The sequence below is a fragment of the Gouania willdenowi genome, chromosome 4, assembly GCF_900634775.1.
Source record: "Gouania willdenowi chromosome 4, fGouWil2.1, whole genome shotgun sequence".
NCBI classification, from domain to species: Eukaryota; Metazoa; Chordata; class Actinopteri; order Blenniiformes; family Gobiesocidae; genus Gouania; species Gouania willdenowi.
The window spans coordinates 584,993-602,934 of record NC_041047.1 but is presented as its reverse complement, the minus strand read 5'-3'; the positions used below and the strand labels follow the sequence as shown (position 1 = coordinate 602,934).

Below are 17,942 nucleotides of genomic sequence, written 5' to 3'. Positions count from 1 at the left end.
ATCAGATACCCAGAGTTTCCATCATGGGGTATGTTGACCCGGAGTTTGTTAAACCTCCTTTATGGAACACACCTCTGGAGGGATTTGATCAAAATGTTCTCAGTAGAACCAGACTTATGGTTCAAACCTGGTTCAGCTAAACCGTCCGTGACCACGCCCCCTTTTACCATTTCTCAGCTTCAATCACTCCAGCTCAGCCAATCAGCTGACAATGTTTAGATTAAGTGAACGTTCTCATCAGACCCACTAAATCGTTTACAGATTTAATGATTAGAGAGTGACAGAGCATCACGAGACACAAAGGAGATTTTTCTTTTCGTAGGTTTTTATTGAATGTTTTAAATCATCACTAAATGACTTCTTTAATAATGATGACGTGGTTTCATGAGAGTGACTCAGCAGATTAAATCTGGTCAGGAGCAGGTTTGACACATGGACTGTGTTACTATGGTAACCAAGGTGTTTTCTCATGATGAAACCACTGTTCCCAGTTAGAACCAGGCTTTACAAAGGCTGACTCTCAGGTTAAACCTGGACTTAATTCTGAACTGGGTTTGATCAAACACCCATCTGGTCAGAAAAATTTTCATGTTTTTGTTGTCCTCCAAACATGTTTGCAGTTAGCTTAGCACATAGCATCGATGGGTAACAGGGCGGGCTCATTAGAATAGTAAGAAATAAGGAGTAATTATCATGCATCAATAAGTGACGTGCATCAATGACGTTTTTTATATATATATATTTAAATTTTATGTGCAAATTGCAATATTTTACAAATCAGTAAAACAACATAAAACAAATAAAGCAAGGGAAGTAATCACTAGTAAATAATGAAGTAATATAGACATCACAGTATTATGTTACTGAGGCACAGGAAACAGTTCTTCATTCAAAAACAGAGTTCTTTCATCTTTTTTGTTTCTTAAAAACTTTAGAGTATTCATATAATTATTAAACTCGATTAAGAAAAAAGGAATATTCCAGAATAATAAAACTACACAAAAAATGCATTTATCACTTTTTGTTAGGGTTGTTAAGTTGGACCCATAAACAAACAACACCCAAAGTGTGGGTCGACGTGAATTTATTTAACAAAAAGTGTCCTCTTGGCTTGATCCTGGGAGTGGCTCCAGAGCAGGCTCGGGTACTAGAAGAATAAAAGTCCAGAATCAAAAATAAAACTTGGCAAAAGGCACAGACTTCAGGATATCTCTAGAACAATCCAACGATGAGTGGAGGTGAGTCTGAGGCTTTCGTATTGCAGTGATGAGTCATTGGAACCAGGTGTGCCTGCTCGGAGTCCACGCCCCACCAGGACCAAGCCTAAAAGAAAAACAAAGAGCCACAAGAGGGAGACAAAAAACAGGCACATATGGCAAAAAACATAACACTTTTATCAGAATATTTGGAAATTAACATGTCACAGAGATATAATTATATAAACAAAAAGGGGCATAACTCAGCTTTTTTCCCATTTTCAACCTTCAGCCCATCACATGTATGACGTGTGATGACATCATCAGCCCTCTGACCACTGGTCGTTGAAGTCAGTGAACGCTGGGTACCAGTAGCTGTCCTTCCTGTCCTGTCGTCTGCCTGCAGACTCCTCCTCTTCCTGTGCTCGCACTCTTTTAATCCAACAGATCTGTACAGCAGCCAGAGCTATCATACACACCTGACACACACACACACACAGCTGTGTTGTCAATGGCAACAATGATGTCACATGTTGCTTATTATGGGCTGTGATGTGATGTGCACCAGTGAAGGGAGGGTCACCTCCAGCAGCAGCAGGCCGGCTGTCAGCCCTCCCACCAGCAGCAGATTGGTCCTGGTCCAGGACACGATGGTCTGCAGACAACCAGCCGTGAACACGTCCTCAGAGGCAGAGGCATCCTCCTGCTGCTGCATCCCATAACCACACATGGTGTTCAGCACCGTCTGTAGAGGAACCAGTAGCAGATTAGTGATTTTCATCTCCTCTGCTCATGGCTAAGCAGGGGCTGGAACACTACCTCACACACACAGGAACACACGCAACAAGAACTACACACACATTCAACAAATTTACACAAAAAAATAAAACCTACAACAAAAATACACAAAATGACAAAAGAAAAAGCACAACAAAAGCACACAAATGACAGACACACACACAAAAACACATTAAACTATTTCAAATTTACAACTATTACAGATGAAGACCAGGAGGCGGGAACACATTACACCATTTTTAAAATTGCTGCATTGGCTCCCCGTGTGTTTTAGGATCCATTTTAAGGTTTTTAAGTGTCTTAATGGTCTTAGGCCTTCTCACCTTTCAGAACTACTTTTACCCTATGAACCTTCTCAGGTCCTGAGGTCCTCTGGCGCTGACCTTCTAGTAACTCCCAAAGTCAGGACACACACTCACAATGAGCCATCGTTTCAGTTTTACAGCTTGTTTTATCTTTAGACTTTTTTAGATTTTTACTGTCCTTAATCATCTCTTTTCTCATCCAGTGTTTCCTCATGGAGCCTCTGTAGCCGTGCACGTGCCATTGTCATCATTGTGTCTTTATTTTGATCCTGTGTGTCATTCTGTATGTGTTTTTCCTTTTTTTTAAATTATGTAAAGCACTTTGAGCTGCACTTTATTGTCTGAAAAGTGCTTTATAAATAAAATGTATGATTATTTTTATTATTATTATTACTGTAGGTTCTGACCTGGTTCTGCTGGAGGACACAGCAGGAGAAGGGGACCCCACAGGCCTCCAGGCTAGGGTTAGAGTCTGAACACTGGAAGTAGAGGTTCTGGGACCAGTCTCTGTAGTTCTGGACTCCACAGCACTGGAACTGGTCCAATCAGCAGCAATCAGATCAACCTTTGACCTCTGACCACTCAGGGCTCCTCCCACCTCCTCTCACCTTCTTCTGGATGAAGTCGATGGCATTCTCCAGGTCCTGGTCCTCTCTGTACCGGACTACAGCCTTCATCATCAGCCTCTCTGTCCTCTCCATCATCTCAACACACACACACACACACACATTATATATAAAATCAAAAATTAATTGTTTAGAATAAATTGTGATAATTTAAAAGAATGTGAATAATAATCATAATAATAATAATAGTAATGTATAGATCCATGATGGTAGAATGTGTGTGTGCTGGTCTCACCGTGTCTGTGAACAAGTATCCAACCACTCCAGCAGCGACCTGTAGGAGGAGAACCAGGACCAGGATGGACAGGAACTGGAGGAGGAACCACAGCATGTCAGACTATCTAAGTGACTAAATCAGTGTGTGTGTGTTTAAACGTCGTACCGTCTTCAGCACACAGGTGGCGTTACGCAGCGCTCCGAAACATCCCAGGAATGTAATGAGGAACATTGCTGACCCCACCACAATCAGCAGAAGAGCTGGATCTACAGTGAGGGTGTCCACCACATCTACACACACACACAAAGTCAGGCACATGGTCCCCATAAATACAGACAAAACTGACTGAGATAAGCTGTCAGAGAAAACGTTGAAACATGTTGGAAAAACTTCATCGTCAGGAATGTAACTAACACACACACACACACACACACACACACACACACACACACACACACACACACACACACACACACAGTAACACACACAGTAACACACACACACACACACACACACACACACACACACACACACACACACACAGTAACACACAATAAAACACACAGTAACACACACAGTAAAACACACAGTAACTAACACACACACACACACACACACACACAGTAAAACACACAGTAACACACACACACACACAGTAACACACACACACACACACAGTAACACACACACACACACAATAACACACACAGTAACACACAGTAAAACACACACACACACAGTAACACACACACACACACAATAACACACACAGTAACACACACAGTAACACGCAAAGACACACAGTAACACACAGTAACACACACACACAGTAACACACAGGAAAACACACAGTAACACACACACACAGAAACACACAGTAACACACACACACACAGTAACACACACAGTAACACGCACAGACACACAGTAACACACACACACAGTAAAACACACAGTAACACACACAGTAACACACAGTAACACACACACACAGTAACACACAGTAACACACAGTAAAACACACACACACAGTAACACACAGTAAAACACACACACACACAGTAACACACACAGTAACACACACACACACACACAGTAACACACACAATAACACACAGTAACACACACAGTAACACACACACAGTAACACGCACAGACACACAGTAACACACACAGTAACACACACACACAGTAACACACACAGTAACACACACACACACACACACACACACACAGGAACACACACAGTAACACACAGTAACACACACAGTAACACACACAATAACACACACAGTAACACACAGTAACACACACAGTAACACACAGTAACACACACAGTAACACACACAATAACACACACAGTAACACACACAGTAACACACATAGTAACACACACAGTAACACACACAGTAACACACACAGTAACACACACAGTAACACACACAGTAACACACAGTAACACACAGTAACACACACAGTAACACACACAGTAACACACAGTAACACACACAGTAACACACAGTAACACACACAATAACACACACAGTAACACACAGTAACACACACAGTAACACACACAATAACACACACAGTAACACACACAATAACACACACAGTAACACACACAGTATGTCACACACACAGTAACACACACAGTAACACACACAGTAACACACACAATAACACACACAATAACACACAGTAACACACACAGTAACACACACAGTAACACACAGTAACACACACAGTAACACACACAGTAACACACACAATAACACACACAATAACACACAGTAACACACACAGTAACACACACAATAACACACACAATAACACACAGTAACACACACAGTAACACACACAGTAACACACAGTATGTCACAATGTACCTGGAGGCCGTAGGAATCAGCATGTATTTCTCACAGAAAGATAAACAATAAACAAACCTTTCTCTTTAGCGATCTTGGCATAAATTCCAACTGCGATGAGGATGGAACTCACGACCTGTAGGGAGACAATAACTGACAGATCAAACACACAGACCTGGTTCTACCATGACCAGGTCCCACACAGACCTTTAGACCAGAGAAGGTTCAGCAGTGCTAACTCACCCAGAAGAAGTAGCAGAGGATGAAGAGTGTGTACTTGATGCCTCTGTAACCTCTCATGGTCCCCACATATACTGGACTGACTGGGTCCCATCACAGACCTAGTGTAGGATGGTGAACACACTGTATATTGTAATGAACTCTGAGCAGGAGGCGTGTGTTAACCTGTGGACATTCCTCCTGTCAGATTCCTCTGCTCAGAGCGCCCCCTACAGGACGAACAGGGACACGCCCCCACAGCAGCCTCCAGCTGTGTTGTGTTATATAGTAGTGTGTTGTGTTATATAGTAGTGTGTTGTTGTGTTATATAGTAGTGTGTTGTGTTATTGTAGTGTTATATAGTAGTGTGTTGTGTTATATAGTGTGTGTGTTGTGTTATATAGTAGTGTGTTTTGTGTTATATAGTAGTGTGTTGTTGTGTTATATAGTAGTGTGTGTTGTGTTATATAGTAGTGTGTGTTGTGTTATATAGTAGTGTTGTTGTTGTTATATAGTAGTGTGTTGTGTGTTATATAGTAGTGTGTTGTTGTGTTATATAGTATGTGTTGTGTGTGTTATATAGTCGTGTGTTGTTGTGTTATAGTAGTGTTGTTGTGTGTATATAGTAGTGTGTTGTTGTTATATAGTAGTGTTGTTGTGTTATATAGTAGTGTGTTGTTGTGTTATATCGTGTGTTGTTGTGTTTATGTAGTGTGTAGTGTGTAGGTGTTGTTGTGTTATATAGTAGTGTTGTTGTTGTTATATAGTAGTGTGTTGTTGTTATATAGTAGTGTGTGTTGTGTTATATAGTAGTGTGTTGTTGTGTTATAGTAGTGTGTTGTTGTTATATAGTAGTGTGTTGTGTGTTATATAGTAGTGTGTTGTTGTGTTATATAGTAGTGTGTTGTTTGTTATAGTAGTGTGTTGTGTTATATAGTGTTGTTGTTGTGTTATATAGTAGTGTGTTGTTGTGTTTATAGTAGTGTTGTTGTGTTATATAGTGTGTTGTTGTGTTATATAGTAGTGTGTGTTGTGTTATATAGTAGTGTGTTGTTGTGTTATATAGTAGTGTGTTGTTGTGTTATATAGTGTGTTGTTGTGTTATTATAGTGTGTTGTTGTGTTTATAGTAGTGTGTTGTTGTTATATAGTAGTGTGTTGTTGTGTTTCTATAGTAGTGTGTTGTGTTATATAGTGTGTTGTTGTGTTATCTAGTAGTGTGTTGTTGTGTATATAGTAGTGTGTTGTGTTATATAGTAGTGTGTTGTTGTGTTATAGTAGTGTGTTGTTGTGTTATAGTAGTGTGTTGTTGTGTTCTATAGTGTGTGTTGTGTTATATCGTAGTGTGTTGTGGTTATATAGTAGTGTTGTTGTGTTATATAGTAGTGTGTTTTGTTGTTTATATAGTAGTGTGTTGTTGTTATATAGTAGTGTGTGTTGTGTATATAGTAGTGTGTTGTTGTGTTATATAGTAGTGTGTTGTTGTGTTATATAGTAGTGTGTTGTTGTGTTATATAGTAGTGTGTTGTTGTGTTATATAGTAGTGTGTTGTTGTGTTATATAGTAGTGTGTAGTGTGTAGTGTGTTGTTGTGTTATCAGTAGTGTGTTTGTTGTGTTATATAGTAGTGTGTTGTTGTGTTATATAGTGTGTTGTTGTGTTATATAGTAGTGTGTTGTTGTGTTATATAGTCGTGGTTGTTGTGTATATGTAGTGTGTTGTTGTTATCTGGTTTGTGTGTTGTTGTGTTATATAGTAGTGTGTTGTTGTGTTATATAGTAGTGTGTTGTTGTGTTATATAGTAGTGTGTTGTTGTGTTATATAGTAGTGTGTTGTTGTTATATAGTAGTGTGTTGTTGTGTTATATAGTGTGTGTGTTGTGTTATATAGGTGTGTTGTTGTGTTATATAGTAGTGTGTTGTGTGTAGTGTGTTGTTGTGTTATATAGTAGTGTGTTGTTGTGTTATATAGTAGTGTGTTGTGTTATATAGTAGTGTGTTGTTGTGTTATATAGTGGTGTGTTGTGTTATATAGTAGTGTGTTGTTGTTATATAGTAGTGTGTTGTTGTTATATAGTAGTGTGTTGTTGTGTTATATAGTAGTGGTTGTTGTATTCGTAGTGTTTTGTGTTATAGTAGTGTGTTGTGTGTTATATAGTAGTGTGTTGTTGTGTTATATAGTAGTGTGTTGTTGTTATATAGTAGTGTGTTGTTGTTTTATAGTAGTGTGTTGTTGTGTTATATAGTAGTGTGTTGTTGTTATATAGTAGTGTGTTGTTGTGTTATATAGTAGTGTGTTGTTGTGTTATATAGTAGTGTGTTGTGTTATATAGTAGTGTGTTGTTGTGTTATATAGTAGTGTGTTGTTGTTATATAGTAGTGTGTTGTTGTTATATAGTAGTGTTGTTGTGTTATATAGTAGTGTGTGTTGTGTGTTATATAGGTTGTGTTGGTTATATAGTCGTGTGTTGTTTGTTATATAGTAGGTGTGTTGTTATTATCTAGTTGTGTTGTTGTTATATAGTAGTGTGTTGTTGTTATATAGTAGTGTGTTGTTGTGTTATATAGTAGTGTGTTGTTGTTATATAGTAGTGTGTTGTTGTGTTATATAGTAGTGTGTTGTTGTTATATAGTAGTGTGTTGTTGTGTTATATAGTAGTGTGTTGTTGTGTTATATAGTAGTGTGTTTTTGTGTTATATAGTAGTGTGTTGTTGTATATAGTAGTGTTGTTGTTGTATATAGTAGTGTGTTGTTGTGTTATTAGTAGTTGTTGTTGTGTTATTTAGTAGTGTGTTGTGTGTTATATAGTGTTTGTTGTGTTTATAGTAGTGTGTTGTGTTATATAGTAGTGTGTTGTTGTGTTATATAGTAGTGTGTTGTTGTGTTATATAGTAGTGTGTTGTTGTGTTATATAGTAGTGTGTTGTTGTTATATAGTAGTGTGTGTTGTGTTATTAGTAGTGTTGTTGTGTTATATAGTAGTGTGTTGTGGTTAATAGTAGTGTGTTGTGTGTTATATAGTGTGTGTTGTGTTATATAGTAGTGTGTTGTGTTATATCGTAGTGTTGTTGTGTTATATAGTAGTGTGTTTTGTTATATAGTAGTGTGTTTGTGTTATATAGTAGTGTGTTGTTTGTTATCTAGTAGTAGTGTGTTGTTGTTATATAGTAGTGTTGTTTTGTTATATAGTAGTGTGTTGTTGTTATATAGTAGTGTGTTGTTGTGTTATATAGTAGTGTGTTGTTGTGTTATATAGTAGTGTGTTGTGTTATATAGTAGTGTGTTGTTGTGTTATATAGTAGTGTGTTGTTGTGTTATATAGTAGTGTGTTGTTGTGTTATATAGTAGTGTGTTGTTGTTATATAGTAGTGTGTTGTTGTTATATAGTAGTGTGTTGTTGTTTTATAGTAGTGTGTTGTTGTGTTATATAGTAGTGTGTTGTTGTGTTATATAGTAGTGTGTTGTTGTGTTATATAGTAGTGGTGTTGTTTTATATTAGTAGTGTTTGTTGTTATAGTCGGTGTTGTTGTGTTATATAGTAGTGTGTTGTTGTGTTATATAGTAGTTGTTGTTTTATCGTAGTGTGTGTTTGTTATATAGTAGTGTTGTTTGTGTTATATAGTAGTGTGTTGTTGTGTTATATAGTAGTGTGTTGTTGTGTTATATAGTAGTGTGTTGTTGTTATATAGTCGTGTGTTGTTGTTGTTATATAGTAGTGTGTTGTTGTTATATAGTAGTGTTGTTGTGTTATATAGTAGTGTGTTGTTGTTGTTATATAGTAGTGTGTTGTGTGTTATATAGTAGTGTGTGTTGTGTTATATAGTAGTGTGTTGTTGTTATATAGTAGTGTGTTGTTGTGTTATATAGTAGTGTGTTGTTGTTATATAGTAGTGTGTTGTTGTGTTATATAGTAGTGTGTTGTTGTGTTATATAGTAGTGTGTTGTGTGTTATATAGTAGTGTTGTTGTGTTATATAGTAGTGTGTTGTTGTTATATAGTAGTGTGTTGTTGTGTTATATAGTAGTGTGTTGTTGTTATATAGTAGTGTGTTGTTGTGTTATATAGTAGTGTGTTGTTGTGTTATATAGTAGTGTGTTGTTGTTATATAGTAGTGTGTGTTGTTGTTATATAGTAGTGTGGTTGTGTTATATAGTAGTGTGTGTTTGTTATATAGTAGTGTGTTGTTGTTATATAGTAGTGTGTTGTTGTGTTATATAGTAGTGTGTTGTTGTGTTATATAGTAGTGTGTTGTTGTGTTATATAGTAGTGTGTTGTTGTTATATAGTAGTGTGTTGTTGTGTTATATAGTAGTGTGTTGTTGTGTTATATAGTAGTGTGTTGTTGTGTTATATAGTGTGTGTGTTGTGTTATATAGTAGTGTTGTTGTGTTATATAGTAGTGTGTTGTTGTGTTTATAGTAGTGTGTTGTTGTTATATAGTAGTGTGTTGTTGTGTTATATATTAGTGTGTGTTGTGTTATATAGTAGTGTGTTGTTGTGTTATATAGTAGTGTGTTGTTGTGTTATATAGTAGTGTGTTGTTGTTATATAGTAGTGTGTTGTTGTGTTATATAGTAGTGTGTGTGTGTGTGTTATATAGTAGTGTGTGTGTGTTATATAGTAGTGTGGTGTGTTATATAGAGTGTGTGTTGTGTTATATAGTAGTGTGTTGTTGTGTTATATAGTAGTGTGTGTTGGTTTATAGTAGTGTGTTGTGTATATAGTAGTGGTTGTGGCTGTACTCAGCAGGTGGTTTCTGCCCTCCTCCTCTGTAAACAGATTACAGTGTGGGATTACCCCCACCACACACCCCACACACCACACACACACACCCACCACACACACCCACACACACACACCACACACACACACCCCCCCCACACACACACACACCACACCACACACACACCCACACCCCCACCCACACACCCGCGCTGCCTGCGGACCTGATTGAGACACATGGGTCTGTTGGACGTGTTGTCATCTCTCAGAGAGCGGGGGGAGAAGTTCCTGAGTGAGAAGAACGTGGTGACAGACTTTCTAGGAGCCGTGGAGCAGAGGACGGGGATCAAGAAGAAGATCCTGGCAGCTAGTGAGTTTACAGGTTCTCCTGGTTCTCCTGCTTTAGCCGCTAATCTGAGGCCAGCTGCTGTGTACAGAGGAACCATCAGCGTTTGTTAGCTCACATTCACCTCAGTTTACTCACCACTCTGACTCATTTTGACTCATTAGTGATAACGGTTCCTGTCTCCTAGGTGCCGTGTCTCTAACCGGACTCTACCTGGTCTACGGATACGGAGCCGCTCTCCTCTGTAACCTGATTGGCTTCGTGTACCCAGCGTATTATTCGTGAGTTGATGCGTTTCTCCTTCTCAGACTAAAATAGGAGGAGTTAACTCTTTGTTTCCTGACAGAATCAAAGCTATTGAAAGCGAGAGCAAAGAGGACGACACTAAGTGGTTGACGTACTGGGTGGTGTATGGCGTCTTCAGCCTAGGGGAGTTCTTCTCAGACATTTTCCTCTACTGGTTTCCATTCTACTATGCCTTTAAGGTGAGAACACACACACAGACTCACCTGCAGGGGTCGGACCACCGTTGATGACTCATCTCTTCTCTGTGGACCAGTGTCTCTTCCTATTGTGGTGCATGGCTCCCGTCGCCTGGAACGGATCCCAGATCATCTACAACAAAGTGGTACGACCCATTTTCCTCCGTCATGAAGCCATGGTGGACAACATGGTGAGCGACCTGAGTGGGAAGGCCATGGAGGCAGCGGAGAACCTGACCAGAGAAGGTAGGAGAGGCCCAGGATGAGCTGAGTGTTTGGTTCTGACCCATATCTGACATTCTCTACAGTTTTGTCCACGCTGGTGAAGAACAAAGCTCTGGTGAGTCCAGAGGTCCAGTCGGACCAGAAGAGTTTACCCATCTCATCAGCTGAGAGCCCAAAGACCAAGGCCCCGCTTTCCAAAGTGATCCAGGAGAACCGAGTGAGAACCAGCTGAAGCCCAGCAGCCAGCACCCAGTTCTACCCCTAATCCCTACAAACCCTCAGAACCCACCACGATAAACCACCTCATGAAAGCTGGAACCCGGCCTTAGAATCTAGACCCGACCCGAGCCTGTTCCAGTCCGTCTCTGTTCTGTGTGCTCAGGAACCCCTCTTTTATATGTTTGTAAAAGTTGTTCCTTCCATTCTCCTTCATTGGTTGATCTTTCTCTCTTAATCCAAACATGTCACCTGACCGCTCGTTCACCGCACAGCACCCGATTGAACCCGACCTGGCAAATCCCATACCAGGGTCAGTCAAAAATATATTTATATCAGAGCCTGAAAAACACAATTATAACCTATTTTTTCCTCATACAAATGACATATTTACAGTACATTAGTTTTAGTGGTAAACCTGCTTTTATTAACAGACATCTGTTAATATAAACATCAGCGCACGAGGAAACCAGCACATCAAACACAGGTGCGCAGCGTGCCCGCGGACTGTGGTCAAGCCAGCCGTGGTTCGTGTTTGTCTGGTCAAATCAGCCGCACGTTGTTTTCTTGTGCACGAATATACTGACACTTACGGTAATCACAATGAGACCGCCCTGAAGAGCTGCCGGAAGAGACTGTGGTCTCCTGGGGGATTTTATCCCCTTCTTCCATTGCACATTGTTTCCGAGCATGGACATTCACTTTGAGCACAGCCACAGATTCAATAGTATTGAGGTCTTGGTTCTGTGCAGGCCACTCCAGGACCTTGGTTTTGGTTTCCTTCGATGTGTGTTTTGGGTCATTGTCTTGTTGGACGACCTCAAGCTATAGACTATCAGCACATTTATGAACTTAGGCTGCAACATTCACCTGCAGAGATTTGTGAGTGTACACAACATGTGTTTGTGTGTGACTTGCATACGCGCTGTATAGATAAACAGTGTTTTAATAAAATCTGATTCATCGAGTAATCAATTAATTTATTGACCAATTAATCAATTCTGAAAATGATCGTGAGTTGCAGCTCTAATATCATCGTTCAAAATTTCAACATAATTTACATTTCTCATGATGGCCCTGAACCACAGCATGATGCTCCACCACCATGTTTAACTGTTCTTAAGGTTCTTCACCAAACATAAGCAACGTCCATGTGTCTAAACACCTACAGTTTAGTCTCATCAGATCAAAGCCATGATACTAGATTTTCTTGTAACTTATTGAAACAGGATTATTTTATGCTCTAGAGGCCATTTTATCACACTTTTAATAATAGGAGACAATAATTAGCTACATTTTACAAAGGAGATTGTATTTACTTACTACTGCAGTAATTGCATAAAAGTTGTAGTTTAACTATATCCACTCATTGTTTTGAAGTTATAGATTAATCCTTAGGGAACCAATGTTAGAGACACGTTTAGGGGTTTAGGAGAGACCGCTGTTTTACACATAAAAAAACTAGAACTGCAAGTAGTTATGAAAGGGGGCCAAGCCTTCCTGTTCGACTCGACCCCCAGGTTTTGCGGAGCCCATGGAAGTGCGTCACGAAGGATGATGGGCTTGTGGCGATCAGGAGAGTCTGGAGTTTTGTATGTGCAAAGTTTGGAGCTAATAGAGCTTAAACACTAGGAGGAGTTTGAAAAAGTAGGATTTTGATGTGTAGAGACTTACAAAGAGATATATGCTGTGGGAGTGGCCTATGTCAGAAGATGTGACTATTTAGGGAATACGTAGATATAAAATTTATGAAAATGTGATTTAAAATGTAAAAGTTATAGCCCAAAAAAGTTGCACCTAATGATGCACTTTTTAGTATGGGTGGTCTGTGTGCTTTTCACAGCCCTCAACATAATACTTCAGCTGAAATAAATGTTTGTTGTGTATGTTGTAATAAGCCACGCCCACTTTGACCAATTGTGAATAACTTCGAGATATGACCTCAGAAAGGACCCAAGGTCATACCCACCAAATTTGGTAAAAATCAGTCGTTCCATTTAAGAGATATAAATATTCTATATCTGCAGCGCCCCCTAGTGACCTACATTATTCAAATTTGATGCATACCCTCACAGTCACATGACAACCAAGGATCTCAGATTTGGTGTTGTTAGCAATTAGTTTGACCGAGATATGCAACAGTTTGCGTTTTTTTATGGCTAGCTAGAAAAATGTACTCGTTAATAATTTGCGCATATTTTGTTCGAGCGAAATTCTTGGCAGAACTTTAGATCAGGTCCAACTGAAGACTCTACGAGCCAAGTTTCACGATGATTGGACCAAACTCCTAGGAGAAGTTTGAAAAAGTAGGTTTTCCAGTTTTCGTGATTTTGCTCCAACAAACGTTTAGGCTGAAATGGGCGTGGCCTAGCCCAGGTGATTCAGTGCTATTCAGGGAATCTGTGGATATGAAGTTTTTGAATGTGCAACAAACAGCGTGGGAGTTACAGGCCAAAACATGTTGACCTTTGTTATAGCGCCACCTGCTGGCAGACATATGTTAGTTTTTGTGTCCAAGGTCCCCTGGGGGGGTCCTGGACCCACCCTCCAAAGGGCACCGCCCTACCTTGCACGGTTTATTCTGCAGCACCACTTTTGCCAAGAGAAAAATAAAATGAAACTAGGGTTCCTAGGACCGTGGGCTTGGCTCCCTAATTACTGAGGGAGTACTAATGATATGAAGAGGGGGTCCACGGGACATAAAAGATTGAGAACCACTGTCCCACATAATCAAATGGACTCAGTGTTTGTTAGAAAAATGTTGCACTTGAATAAAACGAACTACTAACCCTTAAACCTACAAATTTGAACACAGTAAACCTTCAACGTTAAACCTTTAAAGGTGAACAAACCCTGGAACCTGGACCGTGACCCCCTCCAGAGACTGTAAACCCTGAACCCTGTGTTCCTGTGCGTTCCTCCAGGATTAAACTAATCTGATCTGTCTCCTGTTGCAGCCTTTCCTGGGTTAACCCCTTCAGTAAGTCTTCAGTCCACACGTTAGAAACCAACCATAACTTCACATCTTAGAGCAGTTGTAGTTACAGGTGTTTCGCTTCAACTGGTCATCATTATAACTGCTGAGTCTTTAATGTTTAAATGTTACCTGAACTAAAGAATAATAATGATCAGATTAATCTAGTTTCTAAATCAATCACAAAATAACATGGTCACCAGTTACACCACAACACCACCTGCTTCAGGTGATCAAAGTTTGACATGTGACGTCATCCATGTAATTGATCATTAATTACAATTAAATGGCGTAATTATCATTAAAATTGTTATTGAAAAAATGTTGCTGTTGTAATTGACTTTAAAATTATATTGAAATTTCATGGAAATTCTACAGAAAAACTGTTCATTAAAATCTTATTAAACTTAAAACTGTGGATTCGTGTTACTGTGTCTCTTTAGGATCATTTTAACATTAAAAAACTAATATAAATCTATGGGTATAGTTACACACCATAAATATTAATGCTAATATAGTCATTGATTGTGAATCCTAACAAAGAAACTAATTAGACAATAGATAATATTTGTTACTGTATTTTACAGCTGATTATAGACATGGGTCAAACTGACTCGTTAGCATTAGAGATGCTAACAGAAAGCTAACACAAGAGGAAGGTTATGTTTAATAAGGTTATTTTTTAAAGGCTCAGTAAATGTGATTAATTGTAATTGAATTTCAGTTATTGAGAATGTAATTGTGATTGACTTTCAGGTGGAAAAAAATATTGTAATTTTAATTGTAATCTGAAAAATGCCAATCATAATTGAGTTGTAATTGAACATCAATAATTGAAGACGTAATTGTAATTGAGCACTTTGAGGTTCTCTGATGTAAAGTTCCATGTTTAACGGTATTATATGACAGATGATCGCTAACAGCGTCACAGCCTGTCACTGATTATTCTGGTCACCAGATGAACCGATACACCACATGTAATCTGATGATGTTTCTGACACTTAACAGAAAGAAAAGAAGCATCGCTGGATAAAAGAGGAAACACTGGACATCAACCAACAAAAACACATGAATAATTAATAATAAGTAGCCTTCATCATCCACTTACTGTAAAATCAGAGATCAAAGGTTCACTTTAATAACTACTAAACATTTGATTCAAAAGTTGAAAGTAATTAAACAACTGTTATTTAAAGGACAAACCATGTGTAAAAATGTGATTTTTATTTTCCAAAAACTTTGTGTCAAAAAGGTAAATGTCTGCATTATAACATATTTTCTACTTTTGTTCACTTGAATAGATCCACTTTATACTCGTTGGCTCCGCCTACAGGACAAACTGAGACACTGCACTTTATTATTTCACAGCTTCTAGTTCATTATCATATCATTTATTATTTTATCTGATCACATGTGGAGTTTACTCACATCTGTCTCTAATGCTTAGATTCATGTCTTTGTTTTTAATGAAATAAAATGTCTAGAAGTAAAACTGTACCCATTTATTTTCATTTATTATTTTAGACAAAGAAAATATGTATTTTTTAAAAAAAGCAACAAAAACCTAATATTAAAATAATGATGGATTGATAATTATGTTATTACCTTAGTTTACATTCATCAGTAATAAAACTATTAAATATATTAATATTTCTTCTAATGAATAATTGTATTATTATTTTATGTGGTTTATATAACCTATATATTACATTTCCTAAGCTCTTTAAATAAGTTTTAAAAAAAAGGTTTTTAAATTAACACAGAAACTCGCCATCATTCAGTCACGTGATCGTGCGTGACGTATGCATTACGTCATTGCGTGAGATGACACGTTAACATTTACTTTGCGTTGGATTATTCACATTGAACTCGTTATTTCTGTTTAAAACCAAGTCATTGTTTCGTGAAACTGACAGAAAAACACTTCGGTAAGTTTATGTTGAACTCGGTTTGAAAATGTAGGAATTAATGACGTAACCCGTTAATTTAATGTGTTTCTGATGTACGTTTAATTCATTCCCCAAATATTCCTGTCAATCTGTTGTGTAACTTATTATTATTATTATTATTAATAATAATAAAACTAGCTAAATCAGTCAGTTTAAAACAGATTCTGATTACTGGTTAGCATGGCTAACATAAATATCCTAACATGTCACCGAGGAATAAAACTGTAATTATACGAATACAGAACGTTATAGATCAATTTAATGTGCACCGAATGAAAGATACGGTGGTATTTTACAAGGATTATGTTAAAAGTTACCGTTTACAAGCTCTGGCTTTCCTTTATTTAAAAGTAGCGGTGCATTCTGCAGAAGTCTGGTGTCACACAAGCGGGATGAACCTCGGCTCCAAAGGGAAGAAGCGGCCGGTGCTGCCGAGCCGCCCGGAGCCGCCCTCCGTGGAGCGGATCCTGGAGGACATGAGCCGGGCTGGACCCGAAGACCCGGTGTTCAAGGTCCGGGAGGAGAGCGGGGAAGGTGAGAGAGTGAGTGTTGTCGGTGTTACGGTTGTTCTTGTGCTCATGCTATGTGGTGATTTACAGACTGTGGGCTCTCCGCCACTGACGAGCGATTCAACCAGGTGCGTCACTTCCTGCTCCTTCAGCAGCGTTTACAGGAAGCGGGGGCGGAGCTACACAAAAAGAGGGCGGTGCTTGAAGATGCTGGGGTTCAGTTGGAAAATGACGTGGCCAAGGTCAAGGGTCAAAACCTGACTGTGCAAAGAGCAGCGACCCCTGACCTCTGACCTCCAGAGGGTGGTTCCTTCACAATAAAAGCCCTCTCACTGGAAGATTTTAATTTGAAAGACTGAGAAAACTGAACCTGAACAGTGGCCAACACACACGCACACACACACACAGCACACACCACACACACACACACACACACACACACAGATGAAAGCATCTACAGCTAAGTTGTTTTCTTTATTTTTTGAATATTTTTACTTCCTGTAGTAGAAGTTAATAACAAATGTTGATAAATTCCAGTTGTTATTGTTTTTGTCTGAATTGTTGAGAAATAAATGTGAATATGAACTCTATTGTTTGACCCTTTACTCTATTGTTTGACCCTTTACTCTAATGTTTGACCCTTTACTCTAATGTTTGACCCTTTACTCTATTGTTTGACCCTTTACTCTAATGTTTGACCCTTTACTCTAATGTTTGACCCTTTACTTTATTGTTGACCCTTTACTCTAATGTTTGACCCTTTACTCTATTGTTTGACCCTTTACTCTAATGTTTGACCCTTTACTCTAATGTTTGACCCTTTACTTTATTGTTTGACCCTTTACTCTAATGTTTGACCCTTTACTCTATTGTTTGACCCTTTACTCTAATGTTTGACCCTTTACTCTATTGTTTGACCCTTTACTCTAATGTTTGACCCTTTACTCTAATGTTTGACCCTTTACTCTAATGTTTGACCCTTTACTCTAATGTTTGACCCTTTACTTTATTGTTTGACCCTTTACTCTAATGTTTGACCCTTTACTCTAATGTTTGACCCTTTACTCTAATGTTTGACCCTTTACTCTAATGTTTGACCCTTTACTCTAATGTTTGACCCTTTACTCTAATGTTTGACCCTTTACTCTATTGTTTGACCCTTTACTCTAATGTTTGACCCTTTACTCTAATGTTTGACCCTTTACTCTATTGTTTGACCCTTTACTCTAATGTTTGACCCTTTACTCTATTGTTTGACCCTTTACTCTATTGTTTGACCCTTTACTCTAATGTT

General features: G+C 38.4%; 3 protein-coding genes across 5 annotated transcripts; 2 read left to right on the top strand and 1 right to left on the bottom strand.

The window, feature by feature from the left end:
* Window positions 1–388: 388 nt before the first annotated feature.
* Window positions 389–10,935, bottom strand: LOC114461779 (tetraspanin-33). 3 transcript variants are annotated; one of them, XM_028444138.1, is made up of 9 exons: window positions 10,803–10,935; window positions 5,254–5,351; window positions 5,089–5,146; window positions 3,308–3,432; window positions 3,161–3,235; window positions 2,908–3,003; window positions 2,707–2,835; window positions 1,780–1,941; window positions 389–1,696 (listed from the first exon to the last, which is right to left on the bottom strand). In XM_028444138.1, exons 2-9 carry the CDS (start codon window positions 5,308–5,310, stop codon window positions 1,520–1,522), a joined length of 879 nt encoding a protein of 292 aa, XP_028299939.1. In that variant the 5' UTR covers window positions 5,311–5,351; window positions 10,803–10,935; the 3' UTR covers window positions 389–1,519. The 3 variants fall into 3 exon arrangements, with proteins under 3 accessions (XP_028299939.1, XP_028299940.1, XP_028299941.1); XM_028444139.1 differs by having other exon boundaries at window positions 2,707–2,829; XM_028444140.1 differs by having other exon boundaries at window positions 390–1,675.
* Window positions 10,102–12,286, top strand: LOC114461781 (receptor expression-enhancing protein 6-like). Its single transcript, XM_028444141.1, has 5 exons — window positions 10,102–10,317; window positions 10,481–10,574; window positions 10,640–10,778; window positions 10,853–11,021; window positions 11,084–12,286. Exons 1-5 carry the CDS (start codon window positions 10,185–10,187, stop codon window positions 11,230–11,232), a joined length of 684 nt encoding a protein of 227 aa, XP_028299942.1. The 5' UTR covers window positions 10,102–10,184; the 3' UTR covers window positions 11,233–12,286.
* A 3,795-nt stretch (window positions 12,287–16,081) lies between these two features.
* Window positions 16,082–17,049, top strand: LOC114461785 (UPF0449 protein C19orf25 homolog). Its single transcript, XM_028444146.1, has 3 exons — window positions 16,082–16,118; window positions 16,494–16,673; window positions 16,739–17,049. The coding sequence occupies exons 2-3, from the start codon at window positions 16,532–16,534 to the stop codon at window positions 16,939–16,941; spliced, it is 345 nt and encodes a 114-aa protein (XP_028299947.1). The 5' UTR covers window positions 16,082–16,118; window positions 16,494–16,531; the 3' UTR covers window positions 16,942–17,049.
* The last annotated feature ends 893 nt before the right edge of the window (window positions 17,050–17,942 follow it).